General features: G+C 28.4%; 4 protein-coding genes across 6 annotated transcripts; all 4 read right to left on the reverse strand.

The window, feature by feature from the left end:
• Positions 1-1,275: 1,275 nt before the first annotated feature.
• Positions 1,276-3,181, reverse strand: LOC113363924 (borealin-like). 2 transcript variants are annotated; one of them, XM_026606409.1, is made up of 6 exons: positions 3,008-3,181; positions 2,535-2,647; positions 2,336-2,420; positions 2,039-2,214; positions 1,857-1,948; positions 1,276-1,581 (listed from the first exon to the last, which is right to left on the reverse strand). In XM_026606409.1, exons 1-6 carry the CDS (start codon positions 3,042-3,044, stop codon positions 1,398-1,400), a joined length of 687 nt encoding a protein of 228 aa, XP_026462194.1. In that variant the 5' UTR covers positions 3,045-3,181; the 3' UTR covers positions 1,276-1,397. The 2 variants fall into 2 exon arrangements, with proteins under 2 accessions (XP_026462194.1, XP_026462193.1); XM_026606408.1 differs by having other exon boundaries at positions 2,039-2,226.
• Positions 3,182-6,390: 3,209 nt separating this feature from the next.
• Positions 6,391-8,362, reverse strand: LOC113363752. Of its 2 annotated transcripts, none has more exons than XM_026606237.1 (6): positions 8,162-8,362; positions 7,732-7,844; positions 7,509-7,593; positions 7,212-7,387; positions 7,041-7,132; positions 6,391-6,759 (listed from the first exon to the last, which is right to left on the reverse strand). In XM_026606237.1, the coding sequence occupies exons 1-6, from the start codon at positions 8,196-8,198 to the stop codon at positions 6,576-6,578; spliced, it is 687 nt and encodes a 228-aa protein (XP_026462022.1). In that variant the 5' UTR covers positions 8,199-8,362; the 3' UTR covers positions 6,391-6,575. The 2 variants fall into 2 exon arrangements, with proteins under 2 accessions (XP_026462022.1, XP_026462021.1); XM_026606236.1 differs by having other exon boundaries at positions 6,398-6,759; positions 7,212-7,399.
• Positions 8,363-9,143: 781 nt separating this feature from the next.
• LOC113363858 (methylosome subunit pICln-like) lies at positions 9,144-10,274 on the reverse strand. Its single transcript, XM_026606343.1, has 5 exons — positions 10,159-10,274; positions 9,977-10,096; positions 9,525-9,814; positions 9,272-9,370; positions 9,144-9,183 (listed from the first exon to the last, which is right to left on the reverse strand). Exons 2-5 carry the CDS (start codon positions 10,093-10,095, stop codon positions 9,158-9,160), a joined length of 534 nt encoding a protein of 177 aa, XP_026462128.1. The 5' UTR covers position 10,096; positions 10,159-10,274; the 3' UTR covers positions 9,144-9,157.
• Positions 10,275-11,405: 1,131 nt separating this feature from the next.
• LOC113363412 (glycine cleavage system H protein, mitochondrial-like) lies at positions 11,406-13,094 on the reverse strand. The gene is made up of 4 exons (XM_026605914.1): positions 12,824-13,094; positions 11,941-12,020; positions 11,646-11,841; positions 11,406-11,516 (listed from the first exon to the last, which is right to left on the reverse strand). Exons 1-4 carry the CDS (start codon positions 12,963-12,965, stop codon positions 11,419-11,421), a joined length of 516 nt encoding a protein of 171 aa, XP_026461699.1. The 5' UTR covers positions 12,966-13,094; the 3' UTR covers positions 11,406-11,418.
• Positions 13,095-18,314: the final 5,220 nt, after the last annotated feature.

The raw sequence follows: 18,314 nt of genomic DNA on the forward strand, positions 1-18,314 counted from the left end.
TTGTTCTCGATGATTTATTTATTTATTCATAAGCAAGCCCTAATCAATAATAATAGATATTATTTCAGGCTCTTGTCAAGCTTATTCATAGTTAATATTGAAAGGATAGTAATTTTATAATAATCATAGTAGCTGCACGAATTTCGCTTCTGAAAAAAAGAGCTGAAAAAAAGAATTCGAACATTAAATACAATGAAACGTGAGAATAAAAGTTGCTATAATAAACTGAAAGTAAGCAATTTAAACCAAGTTTGGGTTTTAGGGTGCGCAACATGAAACATGTTCTAGATAAAGTTGGTGATAGTGAGATAGAGATATGATCAGATTAATAATAATTAAATTATTATTAATATGGATACCAAGAAACTTTGATACTTGCAAAAAATTATATGCTGAATTATTGATGGTTAAAGAAGTAATATTATTGGATAAACGATTTTTTGTACAAAAAGATATGATTTGGGTCTTATCATTATTGAGGACTAGATTATTTCCATTTCGTTATTTCTGACATAACCACGCTTAATTTATGTTGTAATTCATTAAGAGATTTGGCCTTGATGATAACGCTGGTATCATCCGCAAAAAGAATAAAATCACAAAGATTTGTACAGTGGGGTAAAAATCATTAATATAAATGAGAAATAAGAGAGGCCCTAAAATTGATCCCTGGGGCACACCCAATGTACTTGGGTGATATGATATCATTTCTATAAGGGTCGATTGTGATTGGTTGTCGTGTCGAGTGAGAATGATTGCTTTGATTGTATATATATATAATAATTTGTATTATTCGTGGTTACTACATATTTTTAGAACTTATTTTTATAGGCGAGACACATACCACAGCTGCTCAAGAATGAGACAGTATCGTTAGTGAAATAGTGAAAAAAACAAACAGTCAATAAATGTATGTTAATTTACTGAAAGCTGAAACTATATACTTAAATGGAACTCCAGAAAATAACAACTAAGTTTAAAAATGTGTATTGTTACAATTTATCAAGTTGGTCACATACAACACTTCTTTATGTGATCCATATAATATATTATAAGTAAGATTTATTTGTAATCTTTATCAATTTTATCAAAATATGACATTCAAATTCAAATTTTTGTATATTAACTTACTTTCATAATAGTGATCCATGTGCACAACAATCATAAAATATTTTTATAGGTTAATTATATAATAAATTATTCACTAGTTTAATATACAATCAATAATTCACAAAGCACTAACATTTTTCATACAGAATTATAAATTTACGCCGTTTTTGCAAAAATGTCAAAATATATGTCAAAGACGCCATGTTTATTTCAATGACAGGAAACAAAAGGCGCGAATTTCAAATTTAAAGATTGATCGAGTATTTTTAAAGTATTTAATTTTAGATTTATTTACACATCTTGCAAATTTTACTTAAGTTTTCTGCTAGCATTTGTAATTGTTTTTTAGTATCAGCATCAAATTTCGGCAAATCTTCAGGATCAATTTTTCCTAACTGTGTGGGGAACAAGGCAAGATGTTTTCCATCGGGCATTGGTATATTAACATTGGCCAATTCTTCGCCAACAACACTAAAAACAGATATTGTTTTTAAAATAGTTGCCAAAATGTAAAACTAATGATACTACTGAATATTTGATCATAATAAAATTTGCTAAAAACCTCATGTATTTATGTGAATACATTTTTGGTGCAATTAAAATTGAGATAGTAAATGAAACCTAGAATTATTCATGAAAGTATGGTTGAAAGTTGAAAGAAGAAATGAAAATAGAATTTGCGATCTATTAGTAAAATTCCAATTTTACTATCAACACAAAGCATATAAATAAAGTAATGCACATACCTGGACACCAGGAGTGGACTTCCCGCCAAAGACATAGCCATTTCTCCTTGAGCAGGCCTCCTCATAAGCATTAAAGTTTGATTTTTAGTAACCTAAGAATGAAATAAGAAACAAATGTATATAAATAAAAAGTTCATGATATACCAGAATAAAAATGTTTTTATTTATTATAGAAGCATTACCTTGGGTGTGATCATTCCATAAGTTGATTTATTTATAGTTTTGTTCCTCATTGGTGTTTTGAATCGACTTTTCGATAATATACTTTTTGGACCCATTCTACTTGGTGTGAGATGAGTTATATTAACTTGTTTTTTAGTAGTACCAGCAATCTTGGCAATCTTTAGCCTTGATGCTTCTGTAAGATAGCCTTAAATAGCAGTTTATAAGAAAGTAACCAAGACATGATAAAGAACAAATGTGAAGATACACATAAATCTTTGATAACATTTTGGAGTAGCAATATTTATTTAACATACCTTCATCATCAGAGGACATTTTCCTCTTCTTATTGTTCTGCGACATATCAATCTTTGATTGTTCTGCGACCTCGGCTTCTTTTATCTAATAAAAAATATAACAATTTGTAAATAAACATAAAACATATTAGTAAAAATGATAATAGGCTTAGAATAAAGATGCTAAATACAATTCTAAAATGAAAGTAAATATACTTACTAATTGTGTTAACGGTTTTGATGACGCCTGCGCCTGTTGCATTTTAAGCAAACTTAGAGCTTTAAACAGTAACTTATCAGCATTGCTATTCACTTCTTTCAATTTCATCGCAACTGCAATTTTTTTGAAACAATCATAAAAAAAAAAAACAAATAAAATAAACAATGATGGGATATAGGAGCAAAAATAAAGAAATAAGCAAAGATATTATGTAAATTTATGAAGACTATGTGCAACAATGTTTGTAAATATTTATACATCATATTTACATTATATGTGTAATATACTTTGAAGTAGCATTAAATCATGGATAAGCCTTAAATGATTCTTAGTGTTACAGAGAAATAATCACACTTATAATAAACTTCCAACCTAAGTAAAAAATAATTGCATTTTACTTAAGTTTATTTCATTTGATTGCACATTTCACAATTCTTCCAATATAGAATAATAATAAAAAAATATATATATACCTTCTTGTTTGAACATTTCGTATTCTTTGACGACCATTTTTGAAAAATAATATTAACACTTGGATAAAACAAATAGTTTGGCTTTTAAAAACTTTTACACAAATATTAATAAAACAATTGATAACACAAATCTCGATTTAGTTATCAAACTATTAACAGTGACATTTATCAGTTAGGAATAAGATTTAATAATAAAACGAATCACACCGGTAAAATAAAAGCTCGTTAAAATCATAAAAGTGACAGATGCAGCAAAGCGGCTGCCATTAGATCGAAACAATTGATAGTTCGCTCTTAACTCGACAGTGGCGCTCGCGTTTCTTTTTAACGGTTATAAGTTTGAAATAATATTTTAAATTAAAAAAAAAACGAAATCAAATTCTTTTATGAATATTATGTTATTTTGAAAGAAAAGAAATACAACACCAAGAAGGAGTACCTTTGCTCCCCAATGTAGGGGCTTGTTTCAAATTGTTTCACTATTGCATTTAAGAGCAAGATAAGCCAATTTCCAGAATTTCAAGAAAATAGGTTCCTAGTGAAAAATGGAGATAATACCCTTTTTTTCAAATGTTTGATAAATATCAAATACGAAAAATAATTAAAATAATAAAAATATTCTTAAACGCTGGAGAAATTTTTACCAAAGTTCTCATTAGTTGAAATAATATTCCAGCAGAGATAAATAAGACAGAAAATCATGAGATAATTTTAATAAGCTCGGTCGAATATAGCAATATAAAACTAATTAATTTTATTTTATATTAAAAAATCAAGTATATATATATATCTTCAACTACACACAATTATAGCAATATAAGACTAATTAATTTCATTTCATATTAAAAAATCAAGTATATAAATCTTCAACTTTTTCCAATAATAAAATGCCTATTTTAGTAATGTGATCTTGGCATCTATATAAGTGCGTTGGTCAATTATAAAAAAAAAACAATTTTTTTAGAATAAATAGCAGAAAGTTGTTTGCGGTCGATTGAGCACAGACCTTTCTTCTATTTACTCTCATTGTCCCTAAATAGAAGAAAGTACATATCAATTTACAAGAATAAAAAACTACTTTTTAGAATGGTTGTTATATTTTATAAAACTATTTTTACCATCCCGTAGGGTAAGTTCAAAAAAAACATTCGATTCTTATTGATAAGGAGATGTGCTGATTAGTTTTTGGCAAAGGCAGTTCTAGCCGTTTCGGAGATACGGAGCAAAGAGTGCAGAAAATATTAATTAAGTTTTTGAGATAACGGAGCATCCGATTTGAATGATTCAAAAACGGTTCAATTCATAATGATGGGGAGAAGTGGTGATTAGTTTTTGGCAAAGGCAGGTCCAGCAGTTTAGGATATATGGATTTAAATGTGCAAAGAATTGCAGTTTTTGAGAGAACGAAGCATCCGATTTGAATGACTCAAAGAACCTTTGATTTTGAGCGAAGCAAAAAAAATATTTCAAAGCTCCAAAAAAATATTTTTCTGAATATCGAAAATTTGCCTTAAGGCAAACTAGTTTAATTTTGAAACTTACCGTCAAAAATTCACAAAATTTAAGTTAAAAGCAGAAAGTTTCATCAATTTCTCTTAAGGCACAACACGATTCCATGCATCACTAGTTTTAAAAAATTGCTATTTTAAGGCTTGAAAATTTGATAATTTATAAATTAAAATTACGAACAAGCAAAATTACTAATTGTAAAAATTAATTATAATTATACTAATACATTTAAAATTAAATACAGTAATACCCCGCTTAACGCTGATAGAGAGACAAACCGCAATCGTATATATGTTTTTCATGAATTCATTTAAATATTTAAATTTATCACGTTTTCAGTCTCCGCTCATCCGTTAAGAACTCTTAAACATAAATAAGTAGAAGTGGAATAGTTTCTCCATATATATAAAACGACATTATTGTTATTATTGAAAGACATTTCTACAAATACGTTTAGACTAGTTCCAAATCGTGAATTCCAATAATTTATAAAAATAAATTTCGTTTATTATGAATTTAGGAAACTTGGTAAGCATAACTGTTATCTATTCAATATGGGAAAAAATCGGATTTTAATTTTAATTCTAGCTAAAGTTCTACAGCTCACTTATATACTTCAAATAAATAATTTGAACTTTGCAGATCAGTTTATAAAGTTCTTATAAATATTAGACAATAATGAGCTTCATTTTAAATCCGATTGTTAATTTACTTTTTATAAATAAAAGTCGTAAATATATATAAAACGTCGTCGTCAAATTCATAAGTTCTTATATTTTGTCTATAAAATACGAATAATGAACGGTACAGTATTCAATATAATCTATTTGAAAACATATGAGATTCCTCAAATATTTCATTACGGTACGGGAAGTTCAAGCAATTTACTTTAAGGCACGATGCCATACAACACTAGTTTTTTTTTTGTTTTTAATCAAATATAAAGTTAGTTTATAAAATATAATTATCGTTATCACCGAATTTAGCATTTATAAGACTCGATTTACCTCAAAAACCAATTATTACTAAAATTCGCGTTTTTTATTTGAGACATTTTTAATATTAATACTAAATCACATTATCCAATTGTGTATAATAATTTATTAATTTGCAGTAATTGTTTTTTTTTATCATCATTCCATGTAATATGTAACATATAAAATAATACTTCTTATTACCAATGCCTGACTTCAAAATTAATTTGGCATTTTCCAACGCACTAAGAAATTTTTAATTATATTTGTTAATATAATATAAATGTTAATATAAATGTACTTGTTTAAAAAAAACTTTAATTGGCAGGTTTATTATTACAGTTAAATCTTTCACTATTTTTACCGATGTTCTTTTTGAACTGGGGTGTAATGGCAAGAACGCTCAATTTCCACCCAGGTGAGAATTTTTTTCATAAATAGAATATAAAATAATAAAGTATATATATATATATATATATATATATAATCAAGTTTTGTTAAATAAAATTTATAAATAATATATCAATGATTTATTTAATAACGAAATTAATTAAATTGATATAAATATATTATTTAATACTATACAATTAAAATGATTTATTTACAAAACTAATGCAACTACTCTCAAATTGTTTAAAAATATAAAACACAAATATTAATGTACTATTTTTTATGAATTATAACTTTTAGATTTACAGTGAAAGTTTGTATGATTTTAACAACAGTTTTTTTTATTACTAGATTATATTTTTGTTTTATTTATTATTAAATTTAGAAAATTAAATATAATGCCAGTTTATGCTACGAAATTTTTATCATTATCAGAATTATCTCGAAATGCAGTAAAAAGACATGATATTTCTCACCACCACGTTGTGGGGCCCGTCAGGACTTATATCAAAACAGACCAAAATGCAAATTTCATGTGGGGAGTTCGTCATCGTATCAACAGTTAACAAATATAGACAATAAGTATAATATTTGTATCTTAAAATGTAATAATAAAATGCTAAGTCTAATTAAATAATTAAATATTATCAGTGGTTTAACTATTACTCTACTACAATTCACTAAAAAATTTAGAATTATTTACACATCTTGCAAATTTTAGTTAAATTTTCCGCAAGCATTTGTAATTGTTTTTTAGTATCAGCATCAAATTTCGGCAAATCTTCAGGATCTATTTTTCCTAACTGTGTAGGGAACAAGGCGAGATGTGTTCCATCGGGCATTGGTATATTAACATTGGCCAATTCTTCGCCAACAACACTATAAACAGATATTGTTCTTATAATAATCAACAAAATGTAAAATTAATGATACTAAATTTGTTTAAATTAGGGATAGATATTTAATTAAGATATTAAATTTTGCTTTGTGAATATATTTTTGGTGTAAAATTGAGATTTGATAGCATAAAAAACAATCAGCCTTATTATTACTAATTAAAGCCCGGAGAGATTCATGAAAAAATACATATGAAAAAGTTATTGTTTTTACGCCCTAGATTGTACTATCAATATAAAACATAAATAAAGTAATGCACATACTTGGACACCAGGAGTGGACTTCCGGCCAAGGACATAGCCATTTCCCCTTGAACAGGCCTTCTCATAAGCATTAAAGTTTGATTTTTAGCAACCTAAGAATAAAACAAGAAAAATATATCTACAAATAAAAAGAAACTTCATAACAAATTTTATTTATTATAGAATCATTACCTTGGGTGTGATCATTCCATAATTTGATTTATTTATAGTTTTGTTCCTCATGGGTGTTTTGAATCGACTTTTTGATAATATACTTTTTGGCCCCATTCTGCTTGGTGTGAGAACAGTTATATTAACTTGTTTTTTAGTAATACCACCTATCTTGGCAATCTTATGTCTCGATGCTTCTGTAAGATAACCTTAAATAGCAATTTATAAGTAAGTAATCAAGATATGATAAAAAACAAATGCTCAGATACACATAAGTGTTTGATAACATTTCAAAGTAGCAATATCTGTTTAACATACCTTCATCTTCGGAAGACATTTTCCTTTTCTTATCGTTCTGTGACATATCAATCTTTGATTGTTCTGCAACCTCGGCTTCCTTTATCTAATAAAAAATATAACAATTTGTAAATAAACATGAAACAAATTAGTGATTCCATAGAAGAAATGTAATTGTAAAATGTTAATAGGCCCAGAATAAAGATGTTAAACACAATTTTAAAATGAAAGTAAATATACTTACTAATTGTGTTAACGGTTTTGATGAAGCCTGCGCCAGTTGCATATTAAGCAGGCTTATGGCTTTAAACAGTAGCTTATCAGCATTGCTATTTACTTCTTTCAATTTCATCGCAACTGCAATTTTTTTGAAACAAAAATCATAGAAAATATATAAATAAAATAATCAATATTGCACAGTGGAGCAAAAAACCGTAATTGTACAATAACTTAAGGACTATGTGTAACTACATTTTGTGAATATTATATGTCTATTATACTTTGAAGTAACATTAAATGTTTCAGAGTGTTACAGAGAAATAATCACAGTTATAATAAACTTCCAACATAAGTGAAAAATAATTACATTTTACTTAAGTTTAATTCATTTGATTGCACAATTCGCAATTCTTTTAATCTAAAATAATTCAAATTGCTTAAAAATAAATATATACCTTCCTGTTTGAACATTTCGTATTCTTTGACGACCATTTTTAACAAATAATATTAACACTTGGATAAAACAAATAGTTTGGCTTTTAAAAACTTTTACACGAAGATTAATAAAACAAGTGATAACGCAAATCTCAATTTGGGTATCAAACTATTAAAAGTGATTTTTATCTGTTAGGAATAAGATTTAATAATAAAACGAATCACACCGGTAAAATGAAAGCTCGTTAAAATCATAAAAGTATAAAAGTGACTGATGCAGCAAAGCGGCTGCCATTAGATCGAAACAATTGCTAGTTCGCTCTTAACTCGACAGTGGCGCTCGCGTTTGTTTTTAACGGTTATAAGTTTGAAATAATATTTTAAATTCAATAAAAAATAAAACGAAATCAAATCAAAGAATTTACTTATTTTTAACAATAATATGCGATAAACATAAGTACAAAATAGATTCAAATTATATTATAAATCAAATCTCTAAAAATATTGCAAATATCTAAAAAATGTCACAATTACCTATCCTCATTATGTAAAAAGTTCTTATAAATTTGTGGAACTAATAAGGACCGAAACATTACGGACGATCATATTTTTTCAAGAAAATGGGAATTATCTTTAAGATAATATTTATTTAAAAAAACTTAGACAAATAATCTGCATAATGTAATCACTTAACTATTTAAGTTAAATTTATGAATACTACTACAACCATGTAATAAAAATTTCCTAAAATATTTAAAAGAAAATCTCGAAAATGAATATGTGAGCTAAATATAAGTGATACAATAGTTCTTATTTAAATTGCCACTCACACTTAGAAACTTTATTTAATAGTATATATAAACAATATTATAAAAAATATAATTTATTTCACAGAAATTAATTATTGTTCAACAATCTAAATAATGAGAACATACATAAAATTCATACTGAAACAAACAACATATCAATTAGAAAGTATCTTAAAATAAAATGCAAAATGCAATAGTTATTCTAAATTATTCAGCATCTTCAAATTGTCCATCTGTTGAAAGAAAAACAAGATTTGATAATATATTAAAAATAATTATTTGAGAAATTGAAAAAATGTGATTGTAAAAAATGTTTAATACCATCATCAAGATCATCTGGATCATTTATGGACAATCGTTCTATATCACCTCCTCCGTTCTCATGCCATTCCTCAAAATCACTATCTCCACCACTGTCATCTGTAAAAATATAACGAAATATGCCAGATTTGTTATTGAATGCTTAAGCAATAAATATTGCTATTAAACTATGAGCTCCTTAAAAACAATATTGATTTTATTAGTAATATAAATAGTGATTTTAATAGTAATAGATAGTGATTTATTTACCCACCTTTGTTCTCTTCATCAGGATTCATAATTTGACATTCATTCATAATCTGATATATTTGATTCAGATTATCTTTATTTTCAGGCAACAGCCACATCTCAGTCATGATAGGCTCGTCGTCTTCTGATTCACCATTTTCATTATTTTCGTTTGTCGCATTTTCCCAAGAAAATTTAAAATCGACTTGCATATATATTGCTGCATCAGGTGTAGATGTTATTGCGTGCATGATAACATTTTTCCATGGAATAGAGAAACCTCGATTCTGAGTTGTATTGAACCAGCATAATGTTCTAAAGGAAACAAATGCTTAGTAAACTTATGTGTTTGTAGAAATTGTATTAATTGGAATGGAAGCAATTAAAAACATGTGTCCTCTACACAAGAGTTAGGGATTCAAATTAGCCTTAAAGGTTTTGGTTTTGATATTTCATGCTAATTAATATTTCACTTACGTTTCTGTTAGATAGACAGTCCCACATCCAACAGGGGCATGGTTCACCCTTAACGTCGTGTTCTCTTCATTGTACATAATTCCGCTCGTAGGGGGGCTGTCAGAGAAATAAACGACCATTCTAAAAGCAAAACAATGAGCAATGAAACGACATGAAAAACTGTTGTGAATAATATATCTTACTTTTTCTGCTGACGTAAAAAATCAATTAATCGATATAATTAATAAAATATTTGCTATGCAAAATACTGTCAATCCCGGCTTAACCTAAAATGCAAAACGTAGATTTTTATTTAAGCGGCGTTTAGTATTGCCATATCGGTTGAAAATTATCTTTTAAGTTGTCAAAAAAACCGTTAAATTTAAAAATGAATTTTGAAAGCAATATTGGATTTTGTTTTAAGAATATTTCAATAATTAATATATATATACGGGAGTAAAAAACTAAAATTTATAGGATAATAATCAATAGATTTAAATTTTTACCTGTACGTTTTGTATATAGATAAGCAGATTTTTTTTTAAATCATTCAAATCGGATGCTTAGTTCCCTCAAAAACTGCCATTGCATATTTAGCTGTGTATCTCCGAAATGGCTGGACCCGTCTTTGCCAAATTGTAATAACCACTTATCCCCATCATTACAAATCGAATGTTTTTTGGATCATTCAAATCGGTTGATCCGTTTTCTTGAAAACTGTCATTTTTAGCACTTTTTGCTCCATATCGCTGGACCTGCCTTTGCCAAAAACTAATCACCAATCTCCCTGTCAACAGAAATCGATTGCTTTTTAAATTTTTCAAATCGGCTCATCCATACGCCCGAAATCGTCGACGGAAAATTGTCTCCATACATACACACACACACATCCGTTTTATATGAAGTATGCCAAAATGTTCAGAAACCTCTGAAACGTGAAGACATGCAAAAAAAAAATTTGATTTTTGGCCCATTGCTATAACTTACCCTATGGGAAGTTAATAATAATGATAAATTTAGCAAATACTATAAAACATGAAAAAATATTTTAAGCCAATATACTAAAAACACAAATGAAAATTGTAGTAGTAACGTAGTAAGATGAGCTAAAGATGATATATAACTATGCATCACTAACAATATTATAAAAAAGCACCACAATATTTTTAGTAATTTTAAATTTCAAAGTATGCTTTGGCCAAAAACCCAAAACCAGAATTCTCCTCATTAACCTCACATATATTATATTTAATTCACTATTACACAACTCACTACTAATATAAACTCAGTCAACTTACTAAGTCATTTAAAATCATATTATTTTTATTTCTTATATAATGACAAATATATACAGTTCAGGTACGTGAACTAAAAAAACATATTCAAGGAACATTTTATTAATGACTATATGATAACCAAATCATTGGTAATCACAGATGAAACTAGCTTTAAATGCACCAAATTTAATGGTGATCGCTCTTCAAAAACTCTTCATACTCTTTCTCACTCATCAATTTATTCACCTCTTCAGGCTTCGTCAGATTTACTTTGAATAACCAACCTGTAACAAAAACAGTACATTAATTATTACAAAATATTTATATATATATATATATATATATATATATATATAAACTAAAATTCAAAAAAATTTATTAGTTACAATTCATTTACTAGTTATTCTATTTACCCTGATCATAGCATGATGTGTTAATCAAAGCTGGTGAATTTTCTACAGCTGAGTTTTTTTCAGTAACTTTGCCCGAAACAGGAGAATATAATTCTGATGCTGCCTTTACACTTTCTAATGCTCCGCATTCATCCTTTTGAGAAAGATCTGTACCTGCATCAGGGAGCTGGGCATAAACAACATCTCCGAGGGCTTCCTGAAATAAAAATAGTACCATCTCATATGATAGCAAAACAGTTCTACTTCAATCCTGTGTGAACCTTACGCGCACTCTTTTTTTATTTATTAAACTGACCTGAGCATATTTTGAGATTCCTACAGTCCCTACATTGCCTTCGACAACAACCCATTCATGTTTATCTGTGTACTTACGTTCTGAAAAGAAAAGGAAAAATTAGATTACATATGGTGATATATATATATATATATATATATATATATATATATATATATATATATATATATATATATTTGTACATTATATATGATCTATAAATTGCAGGATTCAAAGTATTATTTCAAAGATCAATAAAACTGAAGCTGTGACATTACTTTTATAATGCAGAAGGCACAACTTCTTTTGCACGCTGTCAACATACAATTACTTGATTTTATAAAAATCAACTTACTTATTAATTCAAAATACTGTTCGTTTTAATCAGTCAATGCAATTATTAGAAAATTATTATTAGACAAAAATAGTAATTTGTTTAGTTTTGCACAACTTTCATATTTTATAATATTATACATTGACAAATGCAGCTCTCGAAATGAAAACTATATAATTTTTAGAATGCTACTTCAACCCTGGTTATATTTAAAATATTTTAAAAACTTTGTGATATTGTATTTCATTGTATCAAAAATTTGTTTTAAATTGGTATGAAATTATGAATTTCATTTAGAACAGTTGAAAAGAATATTAAGGATTTCACATAAAACAGTTGATAACAATCTGTAAAATGTAAAAGATGAATGCATTATTAACAGAAAGCATGTTTTTCATTTATTTTTCATTTGTAATAAATTATAACTCTTATTGAAAAAATTATTATATTGTAATGTTATATTGTAAAAATTTAATAATTCACTGTGAGTTTCATTAATGTATTTGTGACAAAATCAATTAATTCTATGTCATCTACGTCATCTATGTAAACAAATTACGTATAATTTACCTGCAAAGTTAATCTGTGATGTAGAAATATATTTAATACTCGTCCTTGCCAATTGATTTTGTGAATTCAAAAGTGGGTTCAAAAATTTGGCAGGTGCATGTAAACGGCGACAAGATAATGATATAACTCTACAAACGACCATTTTCTCTTATTTTTTATACTTTTCACACTAAAATGGCACGGCACTCACACTGCAAATTCCGTACAGTAATATTATTAAAATATTTCCATATTCACTCTAACCTAATGTCACAAAAGTCAAAAATAAAATCGGAACGAATCGGCACGTGCAATGTTGCCAGATGTCAATTTGAAACAAATGTGTAAACTGTAAAATGGTTTCAAAATTGTGAAAAAAAACTTAACTGGTGGTGTATGGCATCGTGTCTTAAGGCAAATTGCTGAAAATTTCCGTTTTTTAAATTAGATTTTTTGGATAATTTCAAAAAAAAATCAAAATGTTGACAATTTTTTAAAAGTTCGAAAATTTTTAGATTTTTTGGAAAAAATCGATTGTTTTAAATTGTTTGATATTTTGGCTCTTTTTGCCCCGTATCTTCGAAACGGCTAGTCCTGCATTTGAATTTGAAATCGAATGTTTTTTAAATTGTTCAAATCGGTTGATCCGTGTTCCTGAAATCGTCGACGAAAATTTGTATCCATACACAAACACAAACGCACACACATTCACACACAAATCCATTTTTTTAAGGTATGCCAAAATGTCCAGAAACCTCTGAAACGTGAAGATATATAAAAAAAATTATTTTCGATTTTTTTGCGATTATTATAACTTGCCCTATGCGAAGTTAATAATACTTATAAATTTGAAATTAAATTTTCAAAAATACATTCGTCGTTCATATATTTGGCAACATCTAATAATTTTTTTCCTTATCATATCGGATGTCAAAAGTCAATTTAAGAAATAAATATCGCAATCGAAATCGTTACTCAAATAAACACATGTTTGAGTTATAGTAAATCTGATTGTTAAGAATATGTTCAAATATACAGGATCTGAAGAAAGTTTTATCTAAGTAAACGTCACTGGTCTTTTGATTCATTTGATAGTTGGTTTCGCAATTATTTTTGTATTTCCCGTAATGCATTTAATATTTTAAAACTTTTATATAATATTTAAATTTAGTAGGTATTTATGTAATAAATTATTAATAACATATAAATTAATATCAACAATAAATTTAAAGTTGTACCAACAATTCGATCTTATCCAACAACCCTATAGATCTATAAATTCGAATTTGTACAAAAATATGATATTTTACCCCCTATAAAAAAGTAATCAATTACAATTATGTAATCATTATAAATTTGCAACTTATTCAAAAATATCAATATCAATAACAGTTTATTATACAGAATGACTTTGACCTTTTAAAGCCGTGGGGGTCCTTTGATTACATGTGACAAAGTTCATGATGCAATCTGATAAGAATCCTTGCTTCTTGATAAACTCTTGTTCATTCAAATATGATTAAATTAATTAGAAATTAGAAGTGATATATTTTAAATAAATTAAATATACATGCGTCTGTATGTAAAGGTGCGTCCACACCTAACGAACGAACACGAACGAACATAAAAGAACGTACCAGAACGAACGGCAACAGCATAGTGTGGACGCCACGACGATCACGAACAAACATAAACAAACATGGCGAGCAATGTTCCGCAACTTGTCGGTACATCAAAGGGAATTGTTCGTTCATGTTTGAACTCGTATGTGCAGTGTGGACGCTACCACGAATGTAGACAAACTTTTTTTTTTTGGTGTTAAAATGTGCATTAATGCATTAATTTATGTTGTATTTATTATAAGATATTGCTGTTATTGACAAATTTTGTAAATTTGATGACTTTAAATAATTTTTCTCTTTCCCGCCACTTTAAATAATAAGTCTGACGTTTCACGGTACATCCTCGAACAAAAAGATTCAAACCCTCACTGCTTTGAGTCGTTTGTTTGGAATTTTTTGCGTTCGTTCGTGTTCCTGTTCGTTCTATTTTGTATTTTCTTGTTCGACATGTTCGTTCGTGTTCGTTCGTTAGGTGTGGACGCACCTTAAGATAAATTTAATTATACTTAAGCGGCACGACGCCAGAATTTCTTGTAACAGGATTTCTGTCATGTTTTCTGGTAAGGTGAGCAAGTATTTTGCGCCAGATTTTCACCTATTTTATGATTTTTAATTTTGTGCATTTTTCCGGTGTAACTTTATAACATATAAATTGAAAAATTAATATGTACTTAATTATTAATTCAATTGAGTATATACTGAATTAGGAAACTTGTTTTTATTGCATTTAATTTATTAAACTCAACCTGAAAGGCTTTTTAAATTCAACTTAAAATTGTAAAGAACTTGCACCTATGGTTAACCCATCGATAAGGAAAATGGTAAACCATACTGAAAGTTTCTTCGTTTTAATAATCATGTAATACATATTTTACTTTATTACTCAGTTTATGTATTTAAATAATATCCCCATAAGTATGTATTTTTAACTTCACTTAGGGCAAGTTATAGTAATCGCAAAAAAATCGAAAATGAAAATTTTTATATATCTTTACGTTTCAAAACCTTCTAAACATTTTGGCATACCTTAGAAAAAATGGATGTATGTGTGTGTATGTGTGTGTGCGGATACAAATTTTCGTCGACTATTTCGGGAACACGGATGAAGCGATTTGAATAACTCAAAAAACATTCGATTCGTATTGATAAGGAGACGTGCTGATTAGTTTTTGGCAAAGGCAGGTCTAGCCGTTCCGAAGATACGGGGCAAAAAGTGCCAAAAACGGTAACTGAGTTTTTAAGAGAACGGAGCGTCCGATTTGAATAATTCAAAAAACATTTCACTTGTATTAACAAGATGAAGAACTGATCAAATTTTCATAAAGGTAGGTCTAGCGGTTTCGGAGATCTAGTAAAAAAAGTAAAAAAAATGCCATTTGACGGTCAAAAATGATCATTAGACATATGCACAGATATTTTATAGAGATTTTAACAATAAGTATAAATTTTGTTTACATTCCTATGGGTTCCGTACCAATGTTTACCCGTTAGACGGCGACGCGGCGCTTACGCGCTTCGATATTTTGTCTCTATGCAGTTAAAGCAGTATGATTGCTTTGAAAAAAAGTTCAGAATTTTCAAAATATTTCAAAATAATTTTTTTTTCAAAAATCTAATTTTTTCAGAGTATTTTTTTTTCAAAAATGTTAATCTTTTTAAAAAAAAATAAAATTTGATACAAGAAGTTCCAGCAATTTGCCTTAAGGCACGATGCCATGCACCCCACTAGTTCAATCTTAGTTTTTTCTCCTATTTCAAAATTTTGCAAACAGTTACTTGAGAACCACTGATGCTCAAACCGTTATTATAAAATGGCTACCGACATCTTGTCGTTTGAAGTTAAACCTTATGCCGCGTCTCCACTGTTACGAATCCGTGCGGCGAATGGTGCGTCACGAACAAATTTGCGCAGCGGAGTGATACTGTGCGAACGCACGAATTTCCTTTAAATTTGTCCACTGCGCATGTCCATAGCGCACTTTTTTCTTCATTTTTTGTTTGAAAATGGGAGGGGGTGTTTATTTTTAGAATTACGTACCCTGCCGAACATGGTCGAAGCGACACGAAAATTTCAATAGCTTGCGTTCGCGGCGCTCGCTCCCGCCGCGAGCAACCCGACGCATCGGGCTGCCGAGAATACCCGAACCGACACTAATGGATTAGCGTCAAAGCGCGGATCAAAAATGTAAATAAGTAAGCAGTCATTAAAATTGATGTACTAATTATAATTTTATCTAACTATTAGTATAGGAAATACATCGGTAATTAAGTTATAGATATGTTGAAATATATGTATATCCAACTAAAATATATTTTGGTAGACTTTATTTATCATATTTCAGAGTTAATTTTATATCATCATAATATTATCATGTATATATATATATATATATATATATATATATATATATATATATATATACTCTTACTACTTATATGACGTATCATATATTTATTATTCAAAATAAATTAAATGTTTCAAAAAAAAAAAAAAAATGGTAATATTGTATTATTTGCAATTACGCTAAATATCATTTAAAATCTTATTAATATGCAGACTGAATTTTTGCTCAAAGTCTTTTCTGACAAGTATTTATATTTAGAACAGAAGTAATAATTTTTATTCAAAACTGATAATTGTTGGTCAGCCTGCCTCTGTATCCGTATACGTTATTTCTTTGAACTTGTAACTTGAATTTGAACGTAAACGTTGATCTGTGCTACGGTATAAGTTCAATTGTACAGTGAAGGCATTGAGATATTTTATCTTATCCTCAATTTTGAAAATGGATATGCGTAGAGAAGATGTTATACTTCTTTACACTTCTTATAATTGAACTGTATCAAGAAAAAAAATATTATGGAATCCTAAAAATTTCAAATGTATCAAATTGCTCGCAGTGTGCGTCGCGCACAAGAGCCAACGCATGCGTGCGTCGCGAACAGGATTCGCCGCACGGATTCGTGCAGTGGGGACGCAGCATTAATATGCTGCGCCCCACTGCACGAATCCGTGCGGCGAATCCTGTTCGCGACGCACGCATGCGTTGGCTCTTGTGCGCGACGCACACTGCGAGCAATTTGATACATTTGAAATTTTTAGGATTCCATAATATTTTTTTTCTTGATACAGTTCAATTATAAGAAGTGTAAAGAAGTATAACATCTTCTCTACGCATATCCATTTTCAAAATTGAGGATAAGATGAAATATCTCAATGCCTTCACTGTACAATTGAACTTATACCGTAGCACAGATCAACGTTTACGTTCAAATTCAAGTTACAAGTTCAAAGAAATAACGTATACGGATACAGAGGCAGGCTGACCAACAATTATCAGTTTTGAATAAAAATTATTACTTCTGTTCTAAATATAAATACTTGTCAGAAAAGACTTTGAGCAAAAATTCAGTCTGCATATTAATAAGATTTTAAATGATATTTAGCGTAATTGCAAATAATACAATATTACCATTTTTTTTTTTTTTTGAAACATTTAATTTATTTTGAATAATAAATATATGATACGTCATATAAGTAGTAAGAGTATATATATATATATATATATATATATATATATATATACATGATAATATTATGATGATATAAAATTAACTCTGAAATATGATAAATAAAGTCTACCAAAATATATTTTAGTTGGATATACATATATTTCAACATATCTATAACTTAATTACCGATGTATTTCCTATACTAATAGTTAGATAAAATTATAATTAGTACATCAATTTTAATGACTGCTTACTTATTTACATTTTTGATCCGCGCTTTGACGCTAATCCATTAGTGTCGGTTCGGGTATTCTCGGCAGCCCGATGCGTCGGGTTGCTCGCGGCGGGAGCGAGCGCCGCGAACGCAAGCTATTGAA

The sequence above is a fragment of the Ctenocephalides felis genome, unplaced genomic scaffold (assembly GCF_003426905.1).
Source record: "Ctenocephalides felis isolate EL2017-DRISC unplaced genomic scaffold, ASM342690v1 CF-g0.4_SCAFFOLD_00845, whole genome shotgun sequence".
NCBI classification, from domain to species: Eukaryota; Metazoa; Arthropoda; class Insecta; order Siphonaptera; family Pulicidae; genus Ctenocephalides; species Ctenocephalides felis.